At 43.5% G+C, this 24238-nt stretch overlaps 1 protein-coding gene across 3 annotated transcripts in view; it reads right to left on the bottom strand.

Annotated features, from left to right (window-relative positions):
* MAPK4 (mitogen-activated protein kinase 4) overlaps positions 1-24238 on the bottom strand; it is a 109963-nt gene that overhangs the window by 32050 nt on the left and 53675 nt on the right. For all 3 annotated transcript variants that reach the window (XM_073584784.1, XM_073584786.1, XM_073584785.1), the window contains exon 2: positions 13816-15042. In XM_073584784.1, coding sequence (XP_073440885.1) covers positions 13816-14361 — 546 coding nt within the window. In that variant the 5' untranslated portion in view covers positions 14362-15042. The remainder of the gene's footprint in view (positions 1-13815; positions 15043-24238) is intronic.

The raw sequence follows: 24238 nt of genomic DNA, 5'->3' as shown, positions 1-24238 counted from the left end.
CTTCACCCCAGCTGCTATTTGCCATTCCTTTCGTAAGTCACTTGATGTCGAATAAGAAGATGGTCATCCCGGTCAGTGGAGAGTCGTTTACACCCTCTGCGGGTCTGTAGCTTTGTTGTCCCCAATGTCTGCTGCTTGACCTTGTTGTAATGGACTGCCGTCTTAGAAATTTTAAGGATCCCTAAGCTAGTACAGCCAGAATTGACCCCTTCTTTTCCTCACTCAAGACTTTTGTTTTCAACTCCTTCGGCATGGTTAAAAGTCATTTTTTCGTTCCTATTACTTTTGGCATAGTACTAGCACTTGTTTTGCCATCCAGCTTGTCCTATTGCACGAGGATTGTGAACACCACAGCAGAGTTTTATTTTATACTTTCCTTCGTTAAATAAGATTTGGTTCAGGTGATCACCTAATCAGAAGCACGTTAAATAGAATGAGGTGACCTCTGGATTGAATTCAACTAACACTGGAATGGAATGGCTGTCAGACATGGAGAGAAGCTGATTTTTATAAAACTGTGCAGTGGTCTCTTAATTTTTGCCAGAGCTGTATGTCAATACATAATTTGTAGCATCATACATGTAAAGTCCTTGTCTTATTGATTTGCTCTGATATAATTAAGCGCTTCCCTTGCTATCTGACAAAGGCTTAGTGGCTATCTTATCTTCTTGGCTCTTCCTGTCTTCTTCTCTCCTCGTCCATGGTGGTTCTTCCTTTCTTCCTCCTCCTTTCTAGCTATTCTCTATTCCACAAATTCTTAAATGCCCCTCTTTCATGGCTATTTTCTCTCCACCCCAATTACTACTTGGATCCTTTTTCTCTGTATTATTGTCAATGTTCTCCCCACCACATTGACTGCTGTCCTCCTCCTTGACTGCTCCTTGTTATTTTCCTTCCCACTCTCCTTTTCCTCCGCTCTGGTTGCTTCTTTTTTCTTCATCCTGAGCTGTTTTTTTCATAAATATTAGCAAATTCTTTCTTTCTCCTCATCTCTAAGTGATTTCCCCCTCAGTCTGGTCTTTGCCTCTCATTTCATTCTTTTCTTCAGACACCTTCTTTCCTCCACCCCTTGGCTTACTCCTTCTAGACCCGTTCCTTTTCTCACTTTTATTCCCTAAAATCTCCATTTCTCCTCCTTAGTAGCTCATCAGTTTCTCCTCATTTTCAGCTCCACATCCTCCTTGACTGCTCCTTGCCTCCTTTTCTCTTTCTACTTCTCTCCATGGATAGAATGACATCAGAGGATGTGTAGCTATGTGGGGCTCTCTCAATTGGTCCTCCTTAAAAAGTAAAGAATTACTGTATATACAAATGTAATTAAAACATTTATTAAAAGTTTAGTTTTCTGTGTTTGACATACAATAGCACAGAAACTAACGCTAACTGGTTACTATTATATACAATGCGCTTTATGGTTACACCACAGATGAGGCGCGAAATCTTAACAGTTTCAATATGCACAAGATGGTACAGTAACTTAATGCTGCAGAATTAACCAAGCAAACAGAGTACAGTACCTTGACAATCCAGAGCTGGTATGTCACTCTCCACAAGGAGAAACCTTACCCCTTAGACCTCAGTCCAGAGCCTCTCACCTAGCCAAATCAGTTCTCATACTTTGCACTGACGAGGGCCAATAGCCCGAAACACTGTGTCTGCAAATTGAGATTTTGATTTGGCTTTTATCCTAAGTCATATTACAAGACTCGTTAAATAGTTGATTGTGACTTGTAGGATCGCTACTACCAACAGGTGGCGCTATAGAGTTCAAGTCCTCTTTCTCTCTGAAGAGGCAATTTGCCAAGCAAACAGTGCACTGAACATCTCTGTATCCCGCTAAGATTCCTGTTCACTTTACAAGAGCCACATCCCAGAACTGTGACACTTAGCTAAAGCCTCAACAGGCAATACCCTTCTGACCGAACTCCAGGTGGTCCTTTCTTCAAGTCATATTTTTCATAGCTCTGTCTTTATAAACCAGGCCTCAATCTCAAGAGCCCTACTTTATTCACCCTGGCTCTGACCTCTCTTCACCTAGGCACTATCTGCAAGTTCCCTATTCCTCTTTGTCTACACAGAGGACATCATCCCAATTCACTCAACGCTCAAGGGTCCTATTATGCTTCCACTTCCTGGGGCCAACTTCATTCAGTCTGATGCACCACATAGCTGAACTACCCAGGCAATACTTCTGGCCTCCAGGCAAACAGGCCTCCACTACAGCTCTGCTCTAGAGCCCATTGGACTTGCTTATTTTACAGCTCTGACTGGAACGAACTATAGGGTCCATCTCATGCTTAAGCTCAGTCAGCACTACTTCTTCCTCCCTTGCGGTGGCCTACATACCTGCATTTCCAAACCAACCTCTTCTATTGGCCAGCTTCCCTACCCAGAGGCAATTTCAATAGTCACTTATTGCTCACTTCCATGACAACTAGGGCTTATTAGAATCATATAATGTTAGCGCTGAAAGGGACCTCAAGCGATATCATTTCCAACCCCCTCCGCAATGCAGTCCAGGATTCATTTCTATTCAATGAAATGGCCCAAACCCTTCTTTTTAAAAGACTTACCCAAGTACCCCAAGTAGGCCTTTACAAGACTTTTCTCAGGTACCATGTCAAACCGCCTGGTCTCCAGGCTATTATCAATTCTGAACAGGCAGACTGCTCCCATTCTCCAGTCTACCTATGTTCCTCATTTCCACACCAGCAATGGCTTCCATCACATTGCAGTTGTCTCAAGTAGAGAAGGCTTAAGTACTAACAATCTGATAGGAAAATTATAGTTCAAATAGGTCCCAAGGGTGAACCATCTGCATTTTCCTCTCCTCAGCATCTCCCTTGTCCAGGCTGTTACATCCATGCCTGTACTCCTGCTTCTCTGCTTCTATTCAGCAAACTAGTACATGTGGTACTGCTTCCAAGCAGTGAACTTGTGGGTTAATTGCTCACATTATTGACTTGACAGCTCCCTCCTTTGCACCTTGGATGGGGTCTTACACACTTTAAACCCCTAGCTCCCTGCTTCCAGTGCCAGTTATTTGTGCTTCTTAACCTGGTTCACTTCTGTTGCTCTGCTCCTGCTTAGCTAGGTTGTTTCCCATTACGTACCTCGGCTTATGATTTGACTATTCTACTGCCTGACCACATTATTCCTAATTGGATCTCTTGGTATTGAACTGACTTTCTGACCATCCACTGCCAGCCCGCTTTACAGGCCAGCAGCCACACTGATGGAATCTCTCCACTGTGCGCCATTACACATGCCTGGTGTATCGGTGTAAAAACACACATGTCACTGACAACACCAGATTCTTCCTGGGAACTCTCCTCTCTACGTACCTCTTCCTGTAGGTTACAATCAAGGGTTTTATCCATTTGTCTGAAGAAGGGGTTTATACGCCAAAATACTTCTCAAGTGATCTAACAATAAGAAATGAAACATATTGATGATCTATGTCTATTCTACATCCTAGTGCAACATCCAAATGAAGGTCTCCATTTTTCCACACCCTGCATCATTCGAAGCTTAGTAACTCACATAGCTGCTACTGTGCAGCTGCTGTGTGGTCGAAATACAACCATGATGCATCCGAATGTAGGCGCCATCATGCACACATTTTTTAAACAATTGGTTAATTTTAAAACCGAGAAGACTTGGCTGTATGATTGCCGCTTCTAGTCTGTACAGTGGCTGTATGGTGCTGCCAGATGACTCTTTGATTCACGTTTACAGGTCCTTTCCCGAGCACACATGCATTGTATGTCATAGCTGCAGAAAGTAGTTTGAGAAGTTTGAACAAATATTTGCCATTTCCACGATCGAACCCTTTCTAAATAAAAACAAAATTCCAATAAAAGGTTTTGCAAAGAGGTTTCAAGTATTAGATAAAAGTTGCAACCACTCACGCGAACCACAGCCCAATCCTCATATGCACTGAGCAGAACAATGGGATGATATGAGGGTTCATCAGGCTGAATAAAGACATTTTCTTCAATATCTTCTGCTACAGTAAACATGAAAAAGAAACCTGAGCGATTCTGGAGTTTTCACATAAACTCTACGTCTTTGTATCAATAGAGCTCAATTAGGCCAGTGAAACATGTCTCAGGATATAGGCCAGGGCATAATCCTTACATAATTCCAAACTTCTACTTTAATCTTTTTCATACAGAATTTCTTTTTAATGATGAACAAAGAAACATAAAAGTGAAAAATTAGTAGAAATCCTTACGATAAAAAAAGGATCAATCAATATACTACAAAACAAGGTCAATGCTCAGCTGAAAAACCTGAATATTGACTTTTGGGTGCAGGGGTCAATCTCCTTCTCAACGTTCCTAACCTCTTCAATGTAGGGCAAATTTGACAACTCTACCAGGCTACCGGAAAAAGGTAGACCTCCGAGGCTCCAGAAAGAGTTCTCCAATTTCTTGGGCAGGATATCGTGCTTCACAACCGTTTTGTGTATCGTAAGGCCAAACTCTGGAGTTCAAAGGGCACATTCATGGGGCAAAATGAGACATAAATTGTCCTTAAGAAGTGGGGAGAGATTATGCATATAAAAATGTCCAAGCTACCGGGAAACATTTTTGGAAAAGTTGACAAGTATGATGTAGGAGTAGAAGTGGAGCTCTGGAGAATTATCTCGGAATGACAATGGCTGTAATAGTGTCTATTTCAGATACCCATCAGCCAACTGAAGATAATAAAGGCCACCATACTCATTAGATAGCTGTCTCTCCAGACTCCACCTTCCACAGGAACATCTCGGCCAAGTGCTGGTGTGTTCCCTTTAAGAGAGCTGCTGCTAAGTTCCTCTACCCTGGAATAGGAATAGAACTAAGAGGAATAGATCTAAGCAACATCACGTGTGAAAAAAATCTTGGGAATACTATTGCATCACAGACTGTACATGAGTCAACAGTGTGATGCAGCAGCAAAAAAGGCAAACACAGTTCTAGGATGTATAAAGAGTAGTGCAGAGTCTAGATCACGTGAAGTAATTATCCTCCTCTACTCCTTCTTGGTCAGGCCTCATCTGGAAAACTGTGTCTATTTCTGGGCACCACATTTTAAAAAAGACATTGAAAAAATGGAGGAAGTTTGGAGAAGAGCTACCAGGATGGTGAGCAGACATCAAAGTATGTCCTATGAGGAATGGTTAAAGGATCTGGGAATGTTTTGCTTGCAAAAAAGAAGACTTAATAGCTGCATACAAATATCTGAAGCGATGTCACAGTGTAGAGGGATCATTATTCTCATTTGCACATGGAAACACGAGAAGCAATGGAATGAAACTGAAAGGGAGCAGATACAGATTAGATCTTAGAAAGAACTTTTTGACAGTGAGGGTGATCAATGAGTGGAACAGACTGCCATGAGAGGTGGTGAGTTCTCCTTGAATGGAAATCTTCAGAGACTGGAAAAGACATCTATGTGAGATGGTTTAGTGAATCACTGCATTGAGCCGGGGGTTGGACACTATGCCTTTGGAGGGCCAACAGATCCTGCCATAAATAAGATAGACAGGCTCCAAATGGGTTGAAATCCAGATCATTGAGAAGACACCACCCTAATAAATGTAAATATCATTTTTTGTTGCTCTCGTCCCCATCGGTGTCACTCCTACTTGCTGCAAAACTCTGCTCTGAGGAAAAAGGTAAATAAGCGATAAATCCATTGTGTTTCCACTGTAAAAATTCTACAGTGGATTTTGTCACGGTAGATTTTCCTAACATTAATGAATGGCTGACTATGTGATGTCTGGACAGCCAGGTCCACCAAGAGCTACAGACTCTTACCTATGGAGGGGTTTACAATACCCTCTTTTGGAAAAAAAATAAATATTTGTGTTGTTATTTTTTTCCACTTTTCCAAAGATAATGAGCGACTGTCCTCACAAAACGGAGGAAGATTATAAAACGAGTGAATCGGAACGTGTGTTTCATTACATAACCGCCTCTTATCACAAAGAGCCAACCTGATTACTGTAGCAAGTCAGGCCTGCATTATAACCTTATGAAATATTCAGGACACTTTATTCTGGATGCAGCCCCAGAGAGGAAGAACGGAGACACTGCATGCACCCCGCAGCCTCTGAGCTTTACGTAAAGCGCAATTCCCACAGGACATAACAGTATATCCCTCTATATGGACACTGCGGCATTCTGACTCACCTACTGCCGCTGCAGACGGCAACATTTTAATCCTTACCCAGTGGCAATAGTACAAGTGAAAATAAGACATTTTGTAATATATCTTAATCAGTGAAATTTGATTCTTTCTTCCCCTGGACTGATCGTTCATTCTCAAAATCCTCAATTCACAGGTAAAATCTGTCTTCAGTGAAGACAGAATTTCCCATTACTGAGATATAAGATGACAGTTGGTGCTCATAACCTTCTATGGAAAACTGTAACTGCTGCTGCAGCAGAACTTGCGGTGGAATATCTGTGTGTTCCGCTAGCTCTTCAACCTTCATATAATTTTAAAAGCACCAACTGTCATCAGAAATGGGAAAGTCAGTACTCACTCAAGACAGATACTACAGATTTGACCTCGTTCGGGAAGAGAAACAAGCACAGTTGATTATTTTCTTGTGTAATAATGATTTAGGAGATCACTTTTTTTTGCATTTTTTTTCAGCAGCCAAAACCTGCTCTATTGGCATTAAAAATGCTGAGTTCAAAATGCCAATTTCTCAGCATCTTTGCTGCATTTTTCTTTTTGGTGTATCTTCCGATGCGGATTACATATGTGATTTGTCTACAATATATGTTTAATAAAGTTAAGATTTATTCACCAAAAACGCTGAAAAAAACGCTTAATAAAGTTTTTGCACTTTCTTGTTACTTTCTAAGGGTGAAAAATGCTCCAAAAATACTGAAAGAATGAGATTACTGATATCTTATGGCTTTTGCTGGCCCTGTAAAAAGCTGCTTTTAATTAGTATCAAAATAACGATACGAAAAAAAATGCAGCAAAAAGCAATGTGTGAACATAGCCTTAAAGGAGAATTGAGACTGTACCCTTTATTTAGTACTGTTCCCCAATCTTGGGTCCCTTCCTAGTATCAGGTCCTCCATCCTGGTCCCCTTTCAGTAAAAATGTCCTCCTTTTTTCTCCAACACATGTAAAAAAAAATTTCCTCTTACCTTCTCCCACTCCCATGACGTGTTGCGTCCTCTTCTATAGCCAGACAAGAGGCCAGCACTGACTCTAGCTGGCGGCCAAAGGCGGCGTATGACGTCACTGCCGTACACCACTTGTGACAGGCATGCCAACGTCAAATGCCGCCCTCTGATTGGCCGATGGCATGTATTGTGGTGCATTGATCCAGTGGGTCACTGCGTTGCAATACATTTCAGCTGAATGTGAGTTTGAGGATGCACATCCAGGTGAAATAGGCTCTGGCAACAGCATGGACCCTTCCCGCAATCGTTGCGCTCCTGGCTATCATTGTATCCTGCCTGTGGCAATAAGAGAACAGTGTGGTGACAAGAACATTTCTCCCAACTATCAGAGCATGATTATTTTCTTCCAAAAACATTGCCAAACTGGTACTGCAGCTAAGACTTACCGTATTTTTCAGATTATAAGATGCTCCAGATAATAAGACGCACCCCAAATTTTGAGGAGAAAAATAGGAAAACAAAAACTTTTTTTGTAAATAAAATGGTGGTGCTTCTTATAATCCATGCATCTTATTGCTTACTGGGGGTGGTGACTGCGGTGAAGCGAGGTCCCAGGGTCGCTGCTGGAGAAGGCAAGAGTGGAGTGTTGCTGCAGGTCGCAGGCCGGGATGAAGGGGTGTTCCAATGTGCGGCGCGCCGCTGCGAGTGACCGGTACTGCTGCTGCGCTGTGACTGGTGGTGCTGCTGCTGCGCTGTGTCCGAAACTGCTCCAGGGCTGTGTCTGGTGCTGCTGCACTGTGTCCGATGCTGCCACTGCTGTGCTGTGTCCGGGGGGCTCTGTCGACATTTTGTGAAAGGCCAGAGCCCCCCACAGTTCCGTGGTTTCCTGTGCGGTGGACTCAGAGGGAAAATGGCTGCCGGGGGGCGGCGGATGCGCAGATGGAGATCTCAGCACCGGCGCTGAGATCTCCTCTCCCGAGATCTTGGTGCCGAGATCTCCATCTGTGCATGCGGGCATTTTCCCTGAGTCCACCGCACAGGAAACCACAGAACTGTGGGCGGCTTTGGCCTTTTACAAAATGTCGGCAGAGCCTCCTGCAGCAAAGCCAGACACAGCGCAGCAGCGGCAGCACCGGACACCCGCAGCAGCGGCAGCACAGGACACCCGCAGCGACGCGCCGATAAGGTATATCCGCATTATAAGACACAACCCCATTTCCCCCCCAAATTTGGGGGGGGGGGAAGAGGGCGTCTTATAATCCGAAAAATACGGTACTGTCTTTAATAGAGTTGATAGCGTTGACTTGCAATACCACATACAACTCATGGACAGGTGTGGCACTCTTTTTAAAGGAAAGTAGCCAAGTTTTCCCAACCCTGTGGAACCTCTTATCAGTGGTCCTTAAACCCCTTCCCAATTCAGCAATGTTCCATTTTTGTACTTCCGCTTTTTCCATCTCTTCTTTGAAGAGGCAGAGCTATTTTTATTTTTCCCATCGATATAGTCACATGAAAGTTTCATTTTTGCAGGACGGGTTGTAGCTGTGCACGAAATTTTACCAATGGTCAAAAAAAGGCAATTTCACCATTATTTATTTGGTTTTCGTTGCACCCTAAAAAAAGATGTGACGACACGATTCTTCTGGTCTGTAAGATTACTGCAATACTAAAGTTGTATAGGTTTTTTTTCATATTTTAGTGGTTGAAAAAATCCAGAGCTTTATAAAAAAAATGTAATTTTTGTCACCAATTTCTGAATCCTGTAACTTTTTTTATTTTTTTGTCAATGGAACTTATATTTGTTTTTTTTATTGATTCTATTTTGAGCTCCATAAGACGTTTTGATTGCTTTTTTCACCCATTTGGTAGCAGTTGTGTCAGCCTTATAGGGAACCTAACCTCATTTTTTTCATGTCTGAACGAAGACTATCACCTTAATCAGCGCCTGTTCCACATTCCATATAGAGGTATATAATCCCCTGACTCCCCCTGTATACCGCCAAAAAACTTTTAAAATTCTCCTATGTAAATACTGCCAGTCCGGATAGATAGACGTCCTTATTGAGGCGTCTATCCCTCCTCCCGACGTCCATATACTGCAATACTATGTTATATTAAAATTACTGATCTATGGAGCCCAGAAAAAATGGGGATGATGGGGGACATTAATAGGACTCTGGCTGCCATGGCTTCCCATAGTTTCACCTATGGAGTGATAATAGGTGCAGGAACGGTTGCGCCTTGCAGTCGCGCCAATTAAATGTCAAGGGCAGAGATGGCCAGCAGCAGCATTTATATGGTTAAACAGTAGTTCCGGGATGGAACGGACTCAGCTCATACATCCGCATCTGATTTAGAACCTTCCATTAAGTCTTTTGTTGGGAAGATGCTAAAGGAGTTTAACTATTTTATAGCCGAGGACCCCCAGTATCACATGCTACACGGTCATATTTTAATAAACCCGTCCATGATGAGTCAGACATTGTGCATGCTAAGAATTCATTATTTCAATCATTTCTGGGACAATAAAATCCTCAGGTCTTTTTTTGGAAACATTATTACGATATAAAACATTTACTGGCTCTTTAAAAAGGTTACGATGCTAGAAAATGTAACCCGAGTTTCGTGGCGCACCTTCTATGGCTCTGGTCACATGATGCCCTGAACTCGCCAAGTGCTCATCAGCTGTGTCTTTTTTGTAGAAGGAACCAGCTGAGATCAGATGAAAGTACATTCTGCAATAACAGGAATCATACAGGTGAATTCTTGTGACAGATGTGCATTGTTATCTACAAATCCTCTGTCATGATCCCAGTGCAGGTTTTTGAGCTGCACGTCAGGGTTTAATGTCTGGAGCTCAGTGCAGTTTTGACCTGCACACCTCGGGTTAAGGCTGAGTTCACACGTGGCATTTTTTTCGTGTTTCCGCGGCGGTTTTAACCGAGCGATTTTGCCACGAAAATGCGAAAAATAAGCATCCCATGCATTCCTATGGGATTCCGCAATGCTGTGCTAATGCTGCGGTTTTTACCGCGGCGGATTCGCTTCGCGGTAAAAAACGCAGCATGCTCATTAATTTCGCGGAATCGCGGCGATCCCGCACCCATAGGAATACATTGTTCCGCTTACTTCCCTCATGTGGCTGTGCACACCATGCAAAAAGAAAGCAGAACATTTGCGGATGGTACCCACGGTCCGGAGGAGAGGAGACTGTCCTCCAGGCTTTGGGTACCATATCCCTGTAAAAAATAGAATTTAAAATAAAAAATATTGTTATTCTCACCTTCCGGCGTCCCGCGCAGCCTTCCTGCCTCTCTCCACGCTCCCGGTCCCAGTAAGCCTTTGCGAGTGATGACGTCCGTTCTTGCAGGATTGCAAAGTCTCGCGGTCATTCGCGCGACGTCATCGCGAATGACCGTGAGACGTTGCGATCCTGCGAGAACGGACGTCATCGCGGTAATTCGCACAAAGGACTACTGGGAGCGTGGAGACAGGCGGGAAGGCTGCGCGGGACGTCGGAAGGTGAGAATAAACTATATTCTTTTTTTTTATTATTTTTTACATCCTATCTTTTACTATTGATGCATAGGCCGCCTCAATAGTAAAAAGTTGGTCACACTCGTCAAACACTATGTTTGACGAGTGTGACCAACCTGTCAATCAGTTCTCCAAGCGATGCTACAGATCGCTTGGAAAACGCTAGCAATTCTGCAAGCTAATTACGCTTGCAAAATTCTAGTTTTTCCGCGGGAAAATCACGGGAATTTAAAATACGATTTTCCTGCGGAATGGAATTCCGGAATTCTTGCGGTAATTTCCGCAAGAGTTCCATTACGTGTGAACCCAGCCTAATGATTGTGGCCTCTTTCTGGTTCTGGGAGAGCTTCTTAAACCCCTGGGAAGCTCCAATCCCTGCCAGTTATACTTTTGCCTTTGGCCTAGTGTGCTGACCTCTGTGTGCCTGTGCCTGTTCGTTGTTATAGCTTGTTTATATGGTTCTGACCCGGTTCTGTTTCCCGTTGTGAGTTTGCCTGTTGATTCTGTACTGCGCTACCCTCCCTGTGTATGACTCATTGCCTGTGATCTGACTGCTCTCTGCTCGCCCCTCTTGTATCTTGCAGCTATCTCTGTGTGTGACTCATTGGCTACATCCTGACTATCCTCCCTGTCTATGCCCCTTGGTAACTTTGTCTCGCAGTTACCCTGCTAGGAGTTCTCTTGCAGCTTCTAGTTCTCTGGAGTTTAGGCCACGCCCCTAGCAGTCACGTGCTTCAGGTCCTGCGGCTCTGAAGTACCCATCTACTCGGCTGCTGCCCGCTCCACAGGTATCTTTGAGCACAGTTCGCTTTACTCAGGACACGCGCACTGGCTTAGTGAGCAAGTTCAGTGCGGTGTTTCTGACATCCTCCTTAAAGTCACAGTACTCCTTTAAAGGTCTAAGATCATGAATGGGAGTCCATAGACAATGACACCACGAGGTGGCGATGACGAGGGTGATGCCTCCTACCAAGTGCTGTGACCATAACAGAAATTTCTGTACATTCAAGGTGTTTTTCAATTCCATTTTTTTATATGTCTTCTAGATTCTTAACTCTAGGTGCAATATTTAGGGGCAGCCTGAAGTCTCGGAGCAGAAATAAAAACTGTCTAAGGCCTCATCACACTTCCGTGTCTTCGGTACGTGTGGTGACACTTTTCACACGTACCGGAGACACTTACACACATAGACTCATGCAAGTGAATGGGTCTATGCACACATCAGTACGTTTCCACGGTTCGTCTGTTCGCGGGCAAAACACGCTGACATGTCCGTTTTTTAACAGTAGCACGGGCTGCAAAGCATGCACACTGATGACTCTCCCCCCTCCAATCTGCCCTCCAATCTGTATTGAATGCTGCAGCCAGGATCATATTCCTCGTCAATCGTTACACCGATGCCTCTACCTTGTGCCAGTCCTTACACTGGCTACCCATCCACTCCAGAATCCAGTACAAACTTATTACCCTCACCCACAAAGCCCTCCATGGCTCAGCACCACCCTACATCTCCTCCCTCGTCTCAGTCTACCACCCTACCGGTGCCCTCCGTTTTGCTGGTGACCTGAGGTTAGCATCCTCAATAATCAGAACCTCTCACTCCCGTCTCCAAGACTATACATGTGCTGCGCCAATTCTTTGGAATGCACTTCCCAGGTCAATACGATTAGTCCCGAATCCCTACAATTTTAAGCGTGCCCTAAAAACGCACTTATTCAGACTGGCCTACCACCTCAACACATTAACCTAATCTATCCCTGTGTGGCACAGCCAAAAGTTTTACTATATCCTGGTTCCCCGCATCATGTTGCCACATGCTTTATGCATCTATCAGCCCTCTGTGTCTGTACTGTTACACACTAAACATTATGGCTGGTCCGAATAATGAAGGCAACTGTTACCACCCACCTTTCGGGTCTCCCCTTTTTTACTCATAGATTGTAAGCTTGCGAGCAGGGCCCTCATTCCTCTTGGTATCTGTTATGACCTATGTGATTATTGTTATGCTGTAATGTCTATCGTCTGTACAAATCCCCTCAGAAATGTAAAGTGCTGCGGAATATGTCGGCGCTATAGAAATAAAATTATTATTATTATAATTATTATTATGACACATGGATGGCATCTGGCATCTGTGTGTCATTAGCTTGACACGTACCGATGCCTGGGAATCAGCACTGTTTCCCGGCACTGTTTCTAGACCCTTTTCATCATTCTCCCATGCTTGCGCTGCGACCAGCACTAGAAGGGAACAATATTGAGAGTTGTATTCAACTGTTAATAGCGAGAGCAGGCGGCTGATGGGAATGTTCATCAGCCACCACCTGTGCTATAAAGAAATAATAAATTAAAAAAATGATGTGGGGTTCCCCTGTATTTTTGATAACCAGCCAGGCAAAACTCACAGCTGCGAGCTGCAACCCTCAGCTGTCAGCTTTAGCAAGGCTGGTTATCAAGGCTGGTATTTTTTAATTATTTAAATATATCATTTAAAAAAATGGCTTGGGGCCCCTCATATTTTTGACAAATAGCAGATACAGAATGTTTTTCAACTGTCACATTTATTTTTTTTTTTTACTAAACAGATGAGAGAAGTAATTCTTTTTTACTATGAACCCCTGCACCTAATTATTACAAGAACATTAATATTTTTTTGTCTCTTCTGTTTCAAAGTTTTATGAAGGATTGTACATTTTGACATACTGCACTGTATGCATAAGGTACATATATGAACTCTGCACATCTTGTACTTTTATATTTAGGAAGTAATGTATGTCTCAGACTCTGCTTGTATCTCATTTTTAGCAAGATCACTCATCTCAGCATATAAATAAGGGTGCAGAAACACATTAAAGAAAAGTTTGTCAATTTTATTGCAATGGCCAGGATCGGAGAAAACGCCAATCATGACCATTCACCCCTTAGACGCTGCAGTCAACTGAGACAGTGACATCCAAGCGGTTAGAAAGAAAGAAGGGGTTCCGTCAGTTTCACCATCAACATGGTCATAGGGTGCTGATGGGTTTTCATGGCAGTTGTTGGCTTAACAAGACAAGGCATAACAACTTACCTGAGAGTGTAACACTGACTGGCATATTACATTAATATATGTCAAGTTAAAGAACAGCTAATAATTTACCTTATGTGAGTAATGCTGATCCACAATACGAGCCAACCCAAAGTCTCCAATCTTGAGAACGAGATCCTCTGTACTAATGAAGATATTGGCTGGTTTCAGATCCCTGTGGAGCACATTGGCTGAATGGATGTACTTCAAACCGCGAAGAAGCTGGTAAATGAAAAGCTTGGCGTGGTCCTCAGTAAGCGGCCCTTGTTCCAACAGCCGAGAAAGATCGGTCTCCATGTGCTCTTGGACAATGTAAACCACATTGTACCGAAAAATGTCCCCTTGGAGGTCAGTACCCCTGGGTCCCAGCACAGCATGAACCTTCACAATATTATCATGGTTAAGACGTCGGATGATCTTAATCTCCCGTAAGGCGTGTTTCATACTCCGACAATCACTAATAGTAATCTTCTTTACCGCCACTTTTCGAGAATTTTTGCTGTCAATGGCAGAAAGAACAAGACCATTGGCTCCAAAACCCAACGGCTTAAAATCCACAAAGTGCCCACCCAAATCATAGCCGTACACGTTAGCAATAAAATCACACTTCTCTGCCATGGCAATGAAAATTGTTTTGTTTTTTTTTAATTATGGAAGGAGTTTTTGAAAAAAAATAGGCAAAGTAGAAAGTTGCCGGAAAGAAACTAAACAGAGTTGTCATTTGCAAACAAAAAAGAAAAATGGTAAAAATGACTAATAATAAAGGAACCTCAACGAGCAAGAATTGGAAAATTGGGTTTGGATATTTTTGAAATTCCAACAGCAGATCTTTCCATCTAAACTTTATGTTCTGCGGACGAGCTTTACATAGCAGGTTGCTGGTTTTATCCTCGTCTTGTTAAGTGACTGTGACGTAATATTGAGTGGTGCAGCCTTTCATTCCACTGGCTTCGAGAGATGTTAGTTTCCAAGCTTCTGCTGATTGTCCACCAGACCTGTAGCATCAAACCTCGAAAGAAATCATTCCCGTTATCCCCATGCTTGTCACAGCCTGGTGATAATGAATAAGCTTATTCTTCTTCTCTTAATCTCATCCTGTGGGTAAAGACAAGTCAGCAGCGAGCGACCCGAGCCTTCTTCGTCACAGCTGTAGAACCGTACACTTTTCCGATGGAATCGTCATTCCTCGGCGCTCATTCTAGCAAGTGATCTTTGATCCTGGTACAAGACCGGAGCTCTGCGAGACACTTGCATTGTGATCTGCATCCAGCCTTGAGTTCTGTCTCTTTATCATTCTCTCTGAAAGCAAGAACGAGAATGATTGAATTGATAGGACAATAAATGGCGGTGGTTTATGTTAATTCTTACTGTGTGAAGGTTGACATGAAATCTACCGCAAAGTGTCGGAGCCTGACCTTTGGTAATTCATTAGCCCTGCTCACCTACGTTGCTACATTTTTTTCTAGTACAAGAATTCTATAGGTTGTAAAGGCTTACAATAGGACAAAAAAAAAACAGCAAGTGCCAAAAGTTGAAAAAGTTTACCAGTAGCATTGTAGTTTAGGAATGTCGTCAATATATCCAATGACTTTTGTGGACTCTCTATTGGGACGCCAAAGGAAATGTACATGCACAATATTGCCATGCAAAATTGGAAAGTCCATCTAAGTAGCAATACTGGTCTATGGTGGGTACAAGTCAGAAAAAAAAAGACCACCGGGTCTTTTATTGGTCATCCATATGTAGTTTAGATTGAGAAAAATTGCCCCGTTCCTCCTTACACTCCCATTACATTACTGAAGCCGCTTCGTGCCCACGGAAGACATAAAGCTACCCCCTCTGTCTGATCATGGTTTAAAGAGGAAAAACAAAATAACTGAAAGGCTAGCCTCTATAATACCCTAGACCACCAGGGAAAATACCATTAACCTCTTCACCACTGTAGATCACTACTTATATATTGGCATTATCTCTTTCACTGTCCTAAGCCACCAGATATCTGGCTATCTAGCCCATCAACAATCCTAGACCACCAAGGATATCATTATTAACCCCTTCCCACTTTATGATGTACTATTACATCATGGCTCATATGTACGGGCACGTGAGTTATACAGGTGCATTATTCTGCCTGCAACAACAGAGTAATAGGACCTAGCACCTCTCTCTGGTGTTTAACGACTTAAATGACGCCGTTAATCTCTGACAGCAGCATTTAAGTGACATAATGCTTGTGGAGCGTTCATTCTGTCCCCAATGTCCCATCCATTGACCCCCACAACATGGTCACTAGGTGTCGATGTAATTGCCATAGCAATCTGCTGCCCCCCTTGCTGCCATCTTGGCACTCCTGTGAAGCTCAGCCTGAAACTGGACTTCATTTGAGATCATAATTTGGACTCTATACTACATACATGTTCAGGTCCCCAATGGGGACTAAAAATAAAAATAATAAAGTGAAAAATACAAGAAAAAAATGTTTTTAAAATTCTGAAAAAAAAGTTTGAAATATTCCCCTTTCCCCATAGAAAAGTAAATTAATTAAAAAAAAAAATATATATATATATATATTTAGTATGCTGCTTCTGCAAAAGTTCAGTTTATCAAAGTATTAGATTACAGTATTTAACCTGAAAGTTGAACATCACAGGAAAAAAAAGGAATGGAAACCCCCAAATTGCTCCTTTGGTAATCACATCTCTCCCAGAAAACGCAATTCATAATGATCAAAATGTTGTATATGCTCCAAAATAATAGTAATAAATCTAGGGCGTAGTATGTAAAAAAACAAGCCATTGAAGGAAAAAGGCAAAATAAGAAAGTTACAGGTCTAGGAAAATGGCAACAAAAACCACATTTCGGTGTATTTTAAAGGGAATCTGTCACCAGGTCTTTGTTATCCTATGTGAGAGCAGCATGATTTAGGGTCAGAGACCCCGAATCCAGCAATGTGTCACTTACTGGGCTGCTTGCTGTCATTTTGATAAAATCTCTGTTTTTTCTGCTACAGATCTAGCAGGGCTCTAAATGTTGAACTGTGTATAACCCCGCCCACACCACAGATTGGCAGATTTCTGCCTATGTGCAGTGAATGGAGAAAGCTGCCAATCAGTGGTGGGGGTGGGGTTATACACAGCTCATGAATATGGAGGACTACCTGGCAGTAGGTTTACTAGTCCTTTAATGATAATCTCCTGCCGATAAAACTGTGATTTTACCCAAACTACAGGAAGCAGCCCAGTAAGTGACACATCGCTTGAGTCATAATCTGTCTCTACATTATGCTGCTCTCAGATTAGGCAGCAAAAACCTGATAACACATTCCCTTTAAATCACTAAAATAACAAAAAAGCTATATAAGTTTGGTATTAACATACAATGAGCAACGTAAAAACACCCCCTCCCCTAACAAAAAAAATGGCGAAATACCGTTATTTTCAACACTTCACCTCTTTTGCAATTTTTTTTTACCCTTTTTTCAATACATTTTACATGCATGTATTTAGAGATAAAACAAAATTTTGTATTAAAAACTAGATGTGTGGCCGATGCTATCGCATCGGGTGGGCAGTAACATCACGATAGGGGCAGCTTTGTGGCGGCCCACCGACTTCCGTGCAGTCACAACCGGCAGGAAAGATGGTGTTTTGCGGCCTGTTCTGGAGATGGTGTGCGGCGCCACCAGAGGGTGGCCGCACCCAATCTCCAGCACAGGCCTTACGTTGCGGTCTTTCCTGCCGGCTGTGACTGCACGGAGGTGGGTGGGCAGGCAGCGGCGGGATCTGGCGCGTGTAGTCAGACGGTGGATCCTGGCGGGGGTCCGGCAGCGGCATCCCTCTCATTACTCCCCTCTTTTTACCCCCCCCCCCTCGTTATATCCCCTTTCACAGCCTCCTGATCGCAGCTGCGTCCTAGATCTGAGCGGCATCACTTGGGTGTTCCAAAATGGCGGTCGACGTACTTCCGGTGCAGCGCGGTGGATTGTGGGGTTCGGGGACATCCAGACCGAAGTGGATGACCGACAATTTAAGGCAATTATATATAGAGGCTTCTTGGCCCCGATTCATCGTAGCTTTCATGCTGGTATAGAAGGTTTGAAAAGTCGCAAAATTGTCGGAACTCGGAGTTGTGCTAAAATTTTGCAACTTTCACAACAATTTCTTCCAACTCCAACAAAATAGGAGAAGCCTAAGGCGGTGGAGGGAAACCAAAGCTCATCTAATTCATGACGAGTTGTGGCATTCTGTAAACCAGAAATCTCACTCCAGTTCCCGGAGTCTCTTCACGAATCAAGAGCGTCTGACTCCAACACCCCTAAGTCACCAAGACTGACGTGAGCAACTCAGGTCTTCATGAATCTTTGTTTCCCTGCACATTCAACTTTGATGTGGTCTGTGGGCATAAATCAACGATTAAGAGTTCAGAAAAAGACAGTCTGTGAATGTATGTGCTCTGTGTATACAAGTATGGCTGTGTATATGTATGTGCTTTGTTTATTCCTATATACAGTGGGGAAAATAAATATTTGATACACTGCCAATTCTGCAAGTTTTCAAACCAACAAAGAATGGAGAGGTCTGTAATTGTTATCGTAGGTACACTTCACCTGTGAGAGACAGAATCTGAAAATAAAAACCAGAAAATCACATTGTATGGCATTTTATTGCATGAAATAAGTATTTGATCACCGACCAACCAGCAAGAATTCTGTCTCTCACAGAGCTGTTACTTTTTCTTTAAGGCCTCTTTCACACATCCGGTGTCAGGGGTCCAGCGGAATGCGGCGAAAAGTCGGGCCGCCGGATCCGCCCTGCAGCGGTGACACCGGATAATGCGGCTTGGAGGACATTTAAAGGAGCCGCAGCAGAGGGGGACGAGAGAGACAGCCGGAGAGAGATCGGGAGACGAGAGAGCAGCCAGAGAGACAGCGGGGAACGAGAGAGCAGCCAAAGAGAGCGGGGGACGAGAGAGCAGCCAGAGAGACAGCGGGGAACGAGAGAGCAGCCAAAGAGAGAGCGGGGGACGAGAGAGCAGCCAAAGAGAGAGCGGGGGACGAGAGAGCAGCCAGAGAGACAGCGGGGAACGAGAGAGCCAGCCGGAGAGAGATAGAGAGACGAGAGAGCAGCCAGAGAGACAGCGGGGGACGAGAAAGCAGCCAAAGAGAGCGGGGGACTAGAGAGCAGCCAGAGAGACAGCGGGGGATGAGAGAGCAGCCAAAGAGAGAGCGGGGGACAAGAGAGCAGCCAAAGAGAGAGCGGGGGAAGAGAGAGCAGCCAGAGAGACAGTGGGGGACGAGAGAGCAGCCAAAGAGAGAGCGGGGGACGAAAGAGCAGCCAAAGAGAGAGCGGGGGACGAGAGAGCAGCCAGAGAGACAGCGGGGGACGAGAGAGCCAGCCAAAGAAAGGTATAGAGTGTATGGAGAGAGAGAGAGAGAGAGGGAGAGAGAAGGGGAGGGGGAGAGAGAGAGAGATGCGCGCCGGGCACTTGTGGGGTTAAAGCTCACAGTGCCCGGGCATGCGCTGTTGAAAAAGCCGGTCCGTCGCTGCAAAAAAAGTTGCAGCCAATGTTTTTTGCAGACGCCGGACGGCGCATGTTTGCCGTATCCGGCAAAACCCGGAGGCGCCGCATGTCCATCCGGCACGATGCGGCGATCATTACATTCTATGTGAAAAAAACGTATCCAATTCCGGATCTGGTTTTCACAATTTTCTCCGCATCGTGCCGGATTTAAAAAAACGGATGTGTGAAAGTAGCCTAAGAAGCCTCCTACTCTGCACTCATTACCTGTATTAATGGCACCTGTTTGAACTCGTTACCCGTATAAATGACCCTCTTCTGGTCGTTGGTGGCGCCGCACTAATGCTGTTGTCACTGATGGATGCCGACAGCGTGTGTGCATTTAGCGTTCAGATTCCTGAGACTTGTTCTTCCCATGCATACACCTGTGTTTGGCTGCAGTAAGCTGGACGGTAATTACTCCTCTACTGGGAGCCATAGGCGGGCTCCCTTCTCTATAGAATGACTCTTGCTGCCAGTTATCAGATTCAGCTAGGCCCGGTCTCTGTCACCTTGCTCCTGTGTGATTTTTTGTGTTCTGTTTTCTGACCTTGGTCTGTAAGTCGCCAGTGCTCATTTATCTGGTGATTGGATTGTTTGTGCCAGAACAGAAATCATTGTTCTCAGCAGCACATCACCGGTGTAAACTACAGCTATGCTGCTGATAACTTACTGTAACAGGACAGATTGATCTACTGCTGATCGCTGAGAAGGTCTAAAGAAGCCTGTAAACCAGCGCCGAACAACTTTTGCCCAGGGCCCCACTTTCTCTAAATCCGGCCCTGCATCTCCCCTCTCCATAGACTTTAATAGGCAGCTGATTTCCAGAGGGACTGTTTAGTTCAGAAAGTGAAAAAAGGAGCATATCTCTATGATAAGATATATTACAAAGTTTCTTATATTCGCTTGTACTATTGATTACTGCTAAGTTACTTGTGACGATCACGACCATATAAACACGATTCTTCCTTTGAAATAATGCATGTTGCAAGTCTTGCGCGTTCTATGTATGATTACAGTTCCTATACCGGCTCTCCAGATGCAGACCTTCCTACAGTCTTGATATTCTCAGAGGTCTCCTATGACCAAAAGATTTATGGTTTATATAAATCTGCAATAAAGAGGCCTTTCTGTTATAGTCACCCTTCCCACTAGGAATTTCCCCTAAAAAAATTGATATACGTGTTGATGATGTCGGCAAAATCTTTGTGTTCCTTCAGCTAACCGACACCAGGTCTATGGAGGTCCTTCTTGGCCTTTGATTTCTCCTCATGGACTTCCAATAGCTACAGTTGTGGCCAAAAGTATTGACACCCCTGCAATTCTGTCAGATAATACTCAGTTTCTTCCTGAAAATGATTGCAAACACAAATTCTTTGGTATTATTATCTTCATTTAATTTGTCTCAAATTAAAAAACACAAAAAGAATTGTCCTAAAGCCAAATTGGATATAATTCCACACCAAACATAAAAAAGAGGGTGGACAAAAGTATTGGCACTGTTCAAAAAATCATGTGATGCTTCTCTAATTTGTGTAATTAACAGCACCTGTAACTTACCTGTGGCACCTAACAGGTGTTGGCAATAACTAAATCACACTTGCAGCCAGTTAACATGGATTAAAGTTGACTCAACCTCTGTCCTGTGTCCTTGTGTGTACCACATTGAGCATGGAGAAAAGAAAGAAGACCAAAGAACTGTCTGAGGACTTGAGAAACCAAATTGTGAGGAAGCATGAGCAGTCTCAAGGCTACAAGTCCATCTCCAAAGACCTGAATGTTCCTGTGTCTACCGTGCGCAGTGTCATCAAGAAGTTTAAAGCCCATGGCACTGTGGCTAACCTCCCTAGATGTGGCCGGAAAAGAAAAATTGACAAGAGATTTCAACGCAAGATTGTGCGGATGTTGGATAAAGAACCTCGACTAACATCCAAACAAGTTCAAGCTGCCCTGCAGTCCGAGGGTGCAACAGTGTCAACCCATACTATCCGTCGGCATCTGAATGAAAAGGGACTGTATGGTAGGAGACCCAGGAAGACCCCACTTCTTACCCCGAGACATAAAAAAGCCAGGCTGGAGTTTGCCAAAACTTACCTGAAAAAGCCTAAAACATTTTGGAAGAATGTTCTCTGGTCAGATGAGACAAAAGTAGAGCTTTTTGGGCAAAAGCATCAACATAGAGTTTACAGGAGAAAAAAAGAGGCATTCAAAGAAAAGAACACGGTCCCTACAGTCAAACATGGCGGAAGTTCCCTGATGTTTTGGGGTTGCTTTGCTGCCTCTGGCACTGGATTGCTTGACCGTGTGCATGGCATTATGAAGTCAGAAGACTACCAACAAATTTTGCAGCATAATGTAGGGCCCAGTGTGAGAAAGCTGGGTCTCCCTCAGAGGTCATGGGTCTTCCAGCAGAACAATGACCCAAAACACACTTCAAAAAGCACTAGAAAATGGTTTGAAAGAAAGCACTGGAGACTTCTAAGATGGCCAGCAATGAGTCCAGACCTGAATCCCATAGAACACCTGTGGAGAGATCTAAAAATGGCAGTTTGGAGAAGGCACCCTTCAAATATCAGGGACCTGGAGCAGTTTGCCAAAGAAGAACGGTCTAAAATTCCAGCAGAGCATTGTAAGAAACTCATTGATGGTTACCGGAAGCGGCTGGTCGCAGTTATTTTGGCTAAAGGTTGTGCAACCAAGTATTAGGCTGAGGGTGCCAATACTTTTGTCTGGCCCAGTTTTGGAGTTTTGTGTGAAATGATCAATGTTTTGCTTTTTTGCTTCATTCTCTTTTGTGTTTTTTCATTTAAGACAAATTAAATGAAGATAATACCAAAGAATTTGTGTTCGCAATCATTTTCAGGAAGAGGCTGAGTATTATCTGACAGAATTGCAGGGGTGTCAATACTTTTGGCCACAACTGTATAACTTTTTTATTTTTTGATCTGCAAATTGTCTCTTCAGAAAGGAAGAGGATTAAAACTCTAGTGTCACCTATTGGAAACAGCAATCCTAAAAGTAAAAAAGTCCTTGCATGGCTTAGAAGTCTCCTCCTCTGACATGCCAGGCTTGGCATGCCACTCTCCACGAGGAGAAACGTTACCCCTTAGACCTTACTTTTTGGTCAATAGAGTTGTACGAGAGCTTAATTTTTGTGATATTAGCTGGAGATTTTACGATTTCCATGATGGGATCCATATGAATTTCTGATCTCTTTATTTCTTTCATTTTTTTTATGGAGCTGAAGTGACCAAAACAACAGGGGTTCTGCCATTTTTTCTCTTTTTTGGTGTGTTCATTAAATAGGCTAAATATTATAATATTTTAATAGTTTGGACAGTTACACAAGCGACGATGTAAAGCTTTTAGATTTTAATAACATTCTGGGAAAAGTGTGGTGGTGATAATATATATCGTTACATTTACTGTATATATATATATTTTTTCTTCTTACCGTTTAAATGCCACTGCTATAACTTACAGCAGCATCTAAGGGGTTAACCTGCTGCGATCAGAGCAGCTATGCTATATCTATGAATTTCTCTTTGACGTCTAATTCCAAGAATTTCTTGAAGAATCAGCTTGTAAATCTCCTTTCCAGAGGGTCATATATCACCATCGCCATGTCGCCAGCTTGCCTAATGGAGCGGAGAAGGCGATAGATTCCACAGATTATCCCTTTTTTATTGGAGATTACCGCCTGCGTTCCCTGGAACCTGCTCGCTCAGGTCAGTGTATGAATTGTTTTATTGACGGCGCTGTACGGCAGGTCAGGGCTCGGTTTACTTGTCTCAATAGCTGGAAAATAACATTTTTATGTGGAGACGTGTTAAAGATTAAAAGAGAAGAATACACATTGTCACAGATTTGAAAAAAAAAGACATTTTTAATTTTTTTTTTTACCGTTGTGACCTATTACTGTTATTGTGTGTTGTTGTCGCACATGTGACAATGTGAATTACCTTCCTGCAGCCCGCAGTGACCATTACTGTAGGCTCATTAGAAATGATCACTATTCTCAGCTACCAAATAGTTTACAAGCCAGGATAAAGGGGGCAGGGGGGAGAGGCAGCTGCAGCGCTCTTCTTGTATGTCTATGACACAACACACTGTGAGAGGTGAGCAGTATGCATGTGCAGTGACTCCACCTGCAGAATAGTGAGTGCAGCTCTGGAGTGTAATATAGGATGTATCTCAGGGCCAGTACAGTAATGTATGTACACAGAGACTGCACCAGCAGAATAGTGAGCGCAGCTCTGGGGTATAATACAGGATGTAACTCAGGATCAGTAATGTATGTACAAAGAGACTGCACCAGCAGAATAGTGAGCGCAGCTCTGGGGTATAATACAGGATGTAACTCAGGACCAGTAATGTAATGTATGTACACAGTGACTGCACCAGCAGAATAGTGAGTGCAGCTCTGGAGTATAATACAGGATGTAACTCAGGGCCAGTAATGTATGTACACAGAGACTGCACCAGCAGAATAGTGAGCGCAGCTCTGGAGTATAATACAGGATGTAACTCAGGACCAGTAATGTAATGTATGTACACAGTGACTGCACCAGCAGAATAGTGAGTGCAGCTCTGGAGTATAATACAGGATGTAACTCAGGGCCAGTAATGTATGTACACAGAGACTGCACCAGCAGAATAGTGAGCGCAGCTCTGGGGTATAATACAGGATGTAACTCAGGATCAGTAATGTATTGTATGTACACAGTGACTGCACCAGCAGAATAGTGAGTGCAGCTCTGGAGTATAATACAGGAGGTAACTCAGGAGCAGTAATGTAATGTATGTACACAGTTACTGCACCAGCAGAATAGTGAGTGCAGCTCTGGAGTATAATACAGGATGTAACTCAGGATCAGTAATGTAATGTATGTACACAGTGACTGCACCAGCGGAATAGTGAGTGCAGCTCTGGGGTATA

Source organism: Dendrobates tinctorius, unplaced genomic scaffold (assembly GCF_039654945.1).
Source record: "Dendrobates tinctorius isolate UK_male_01 unplaced genomic scaffold, ASM3965494v1 ptg000085l, whole genome shotgun sequence".
NCBI classification, from domain to species: domain Eukaryota; kingdom Metazoa; phylum Chordata; class Amphibia; order Anura; family Dendrobatidae; genus Dendrobates; species Dendrobates tinctorius.
Note: the sequence above shows the minus strand (reverse complement) of the source record. Positions and strands in the feature narration are given on the sequence as shown.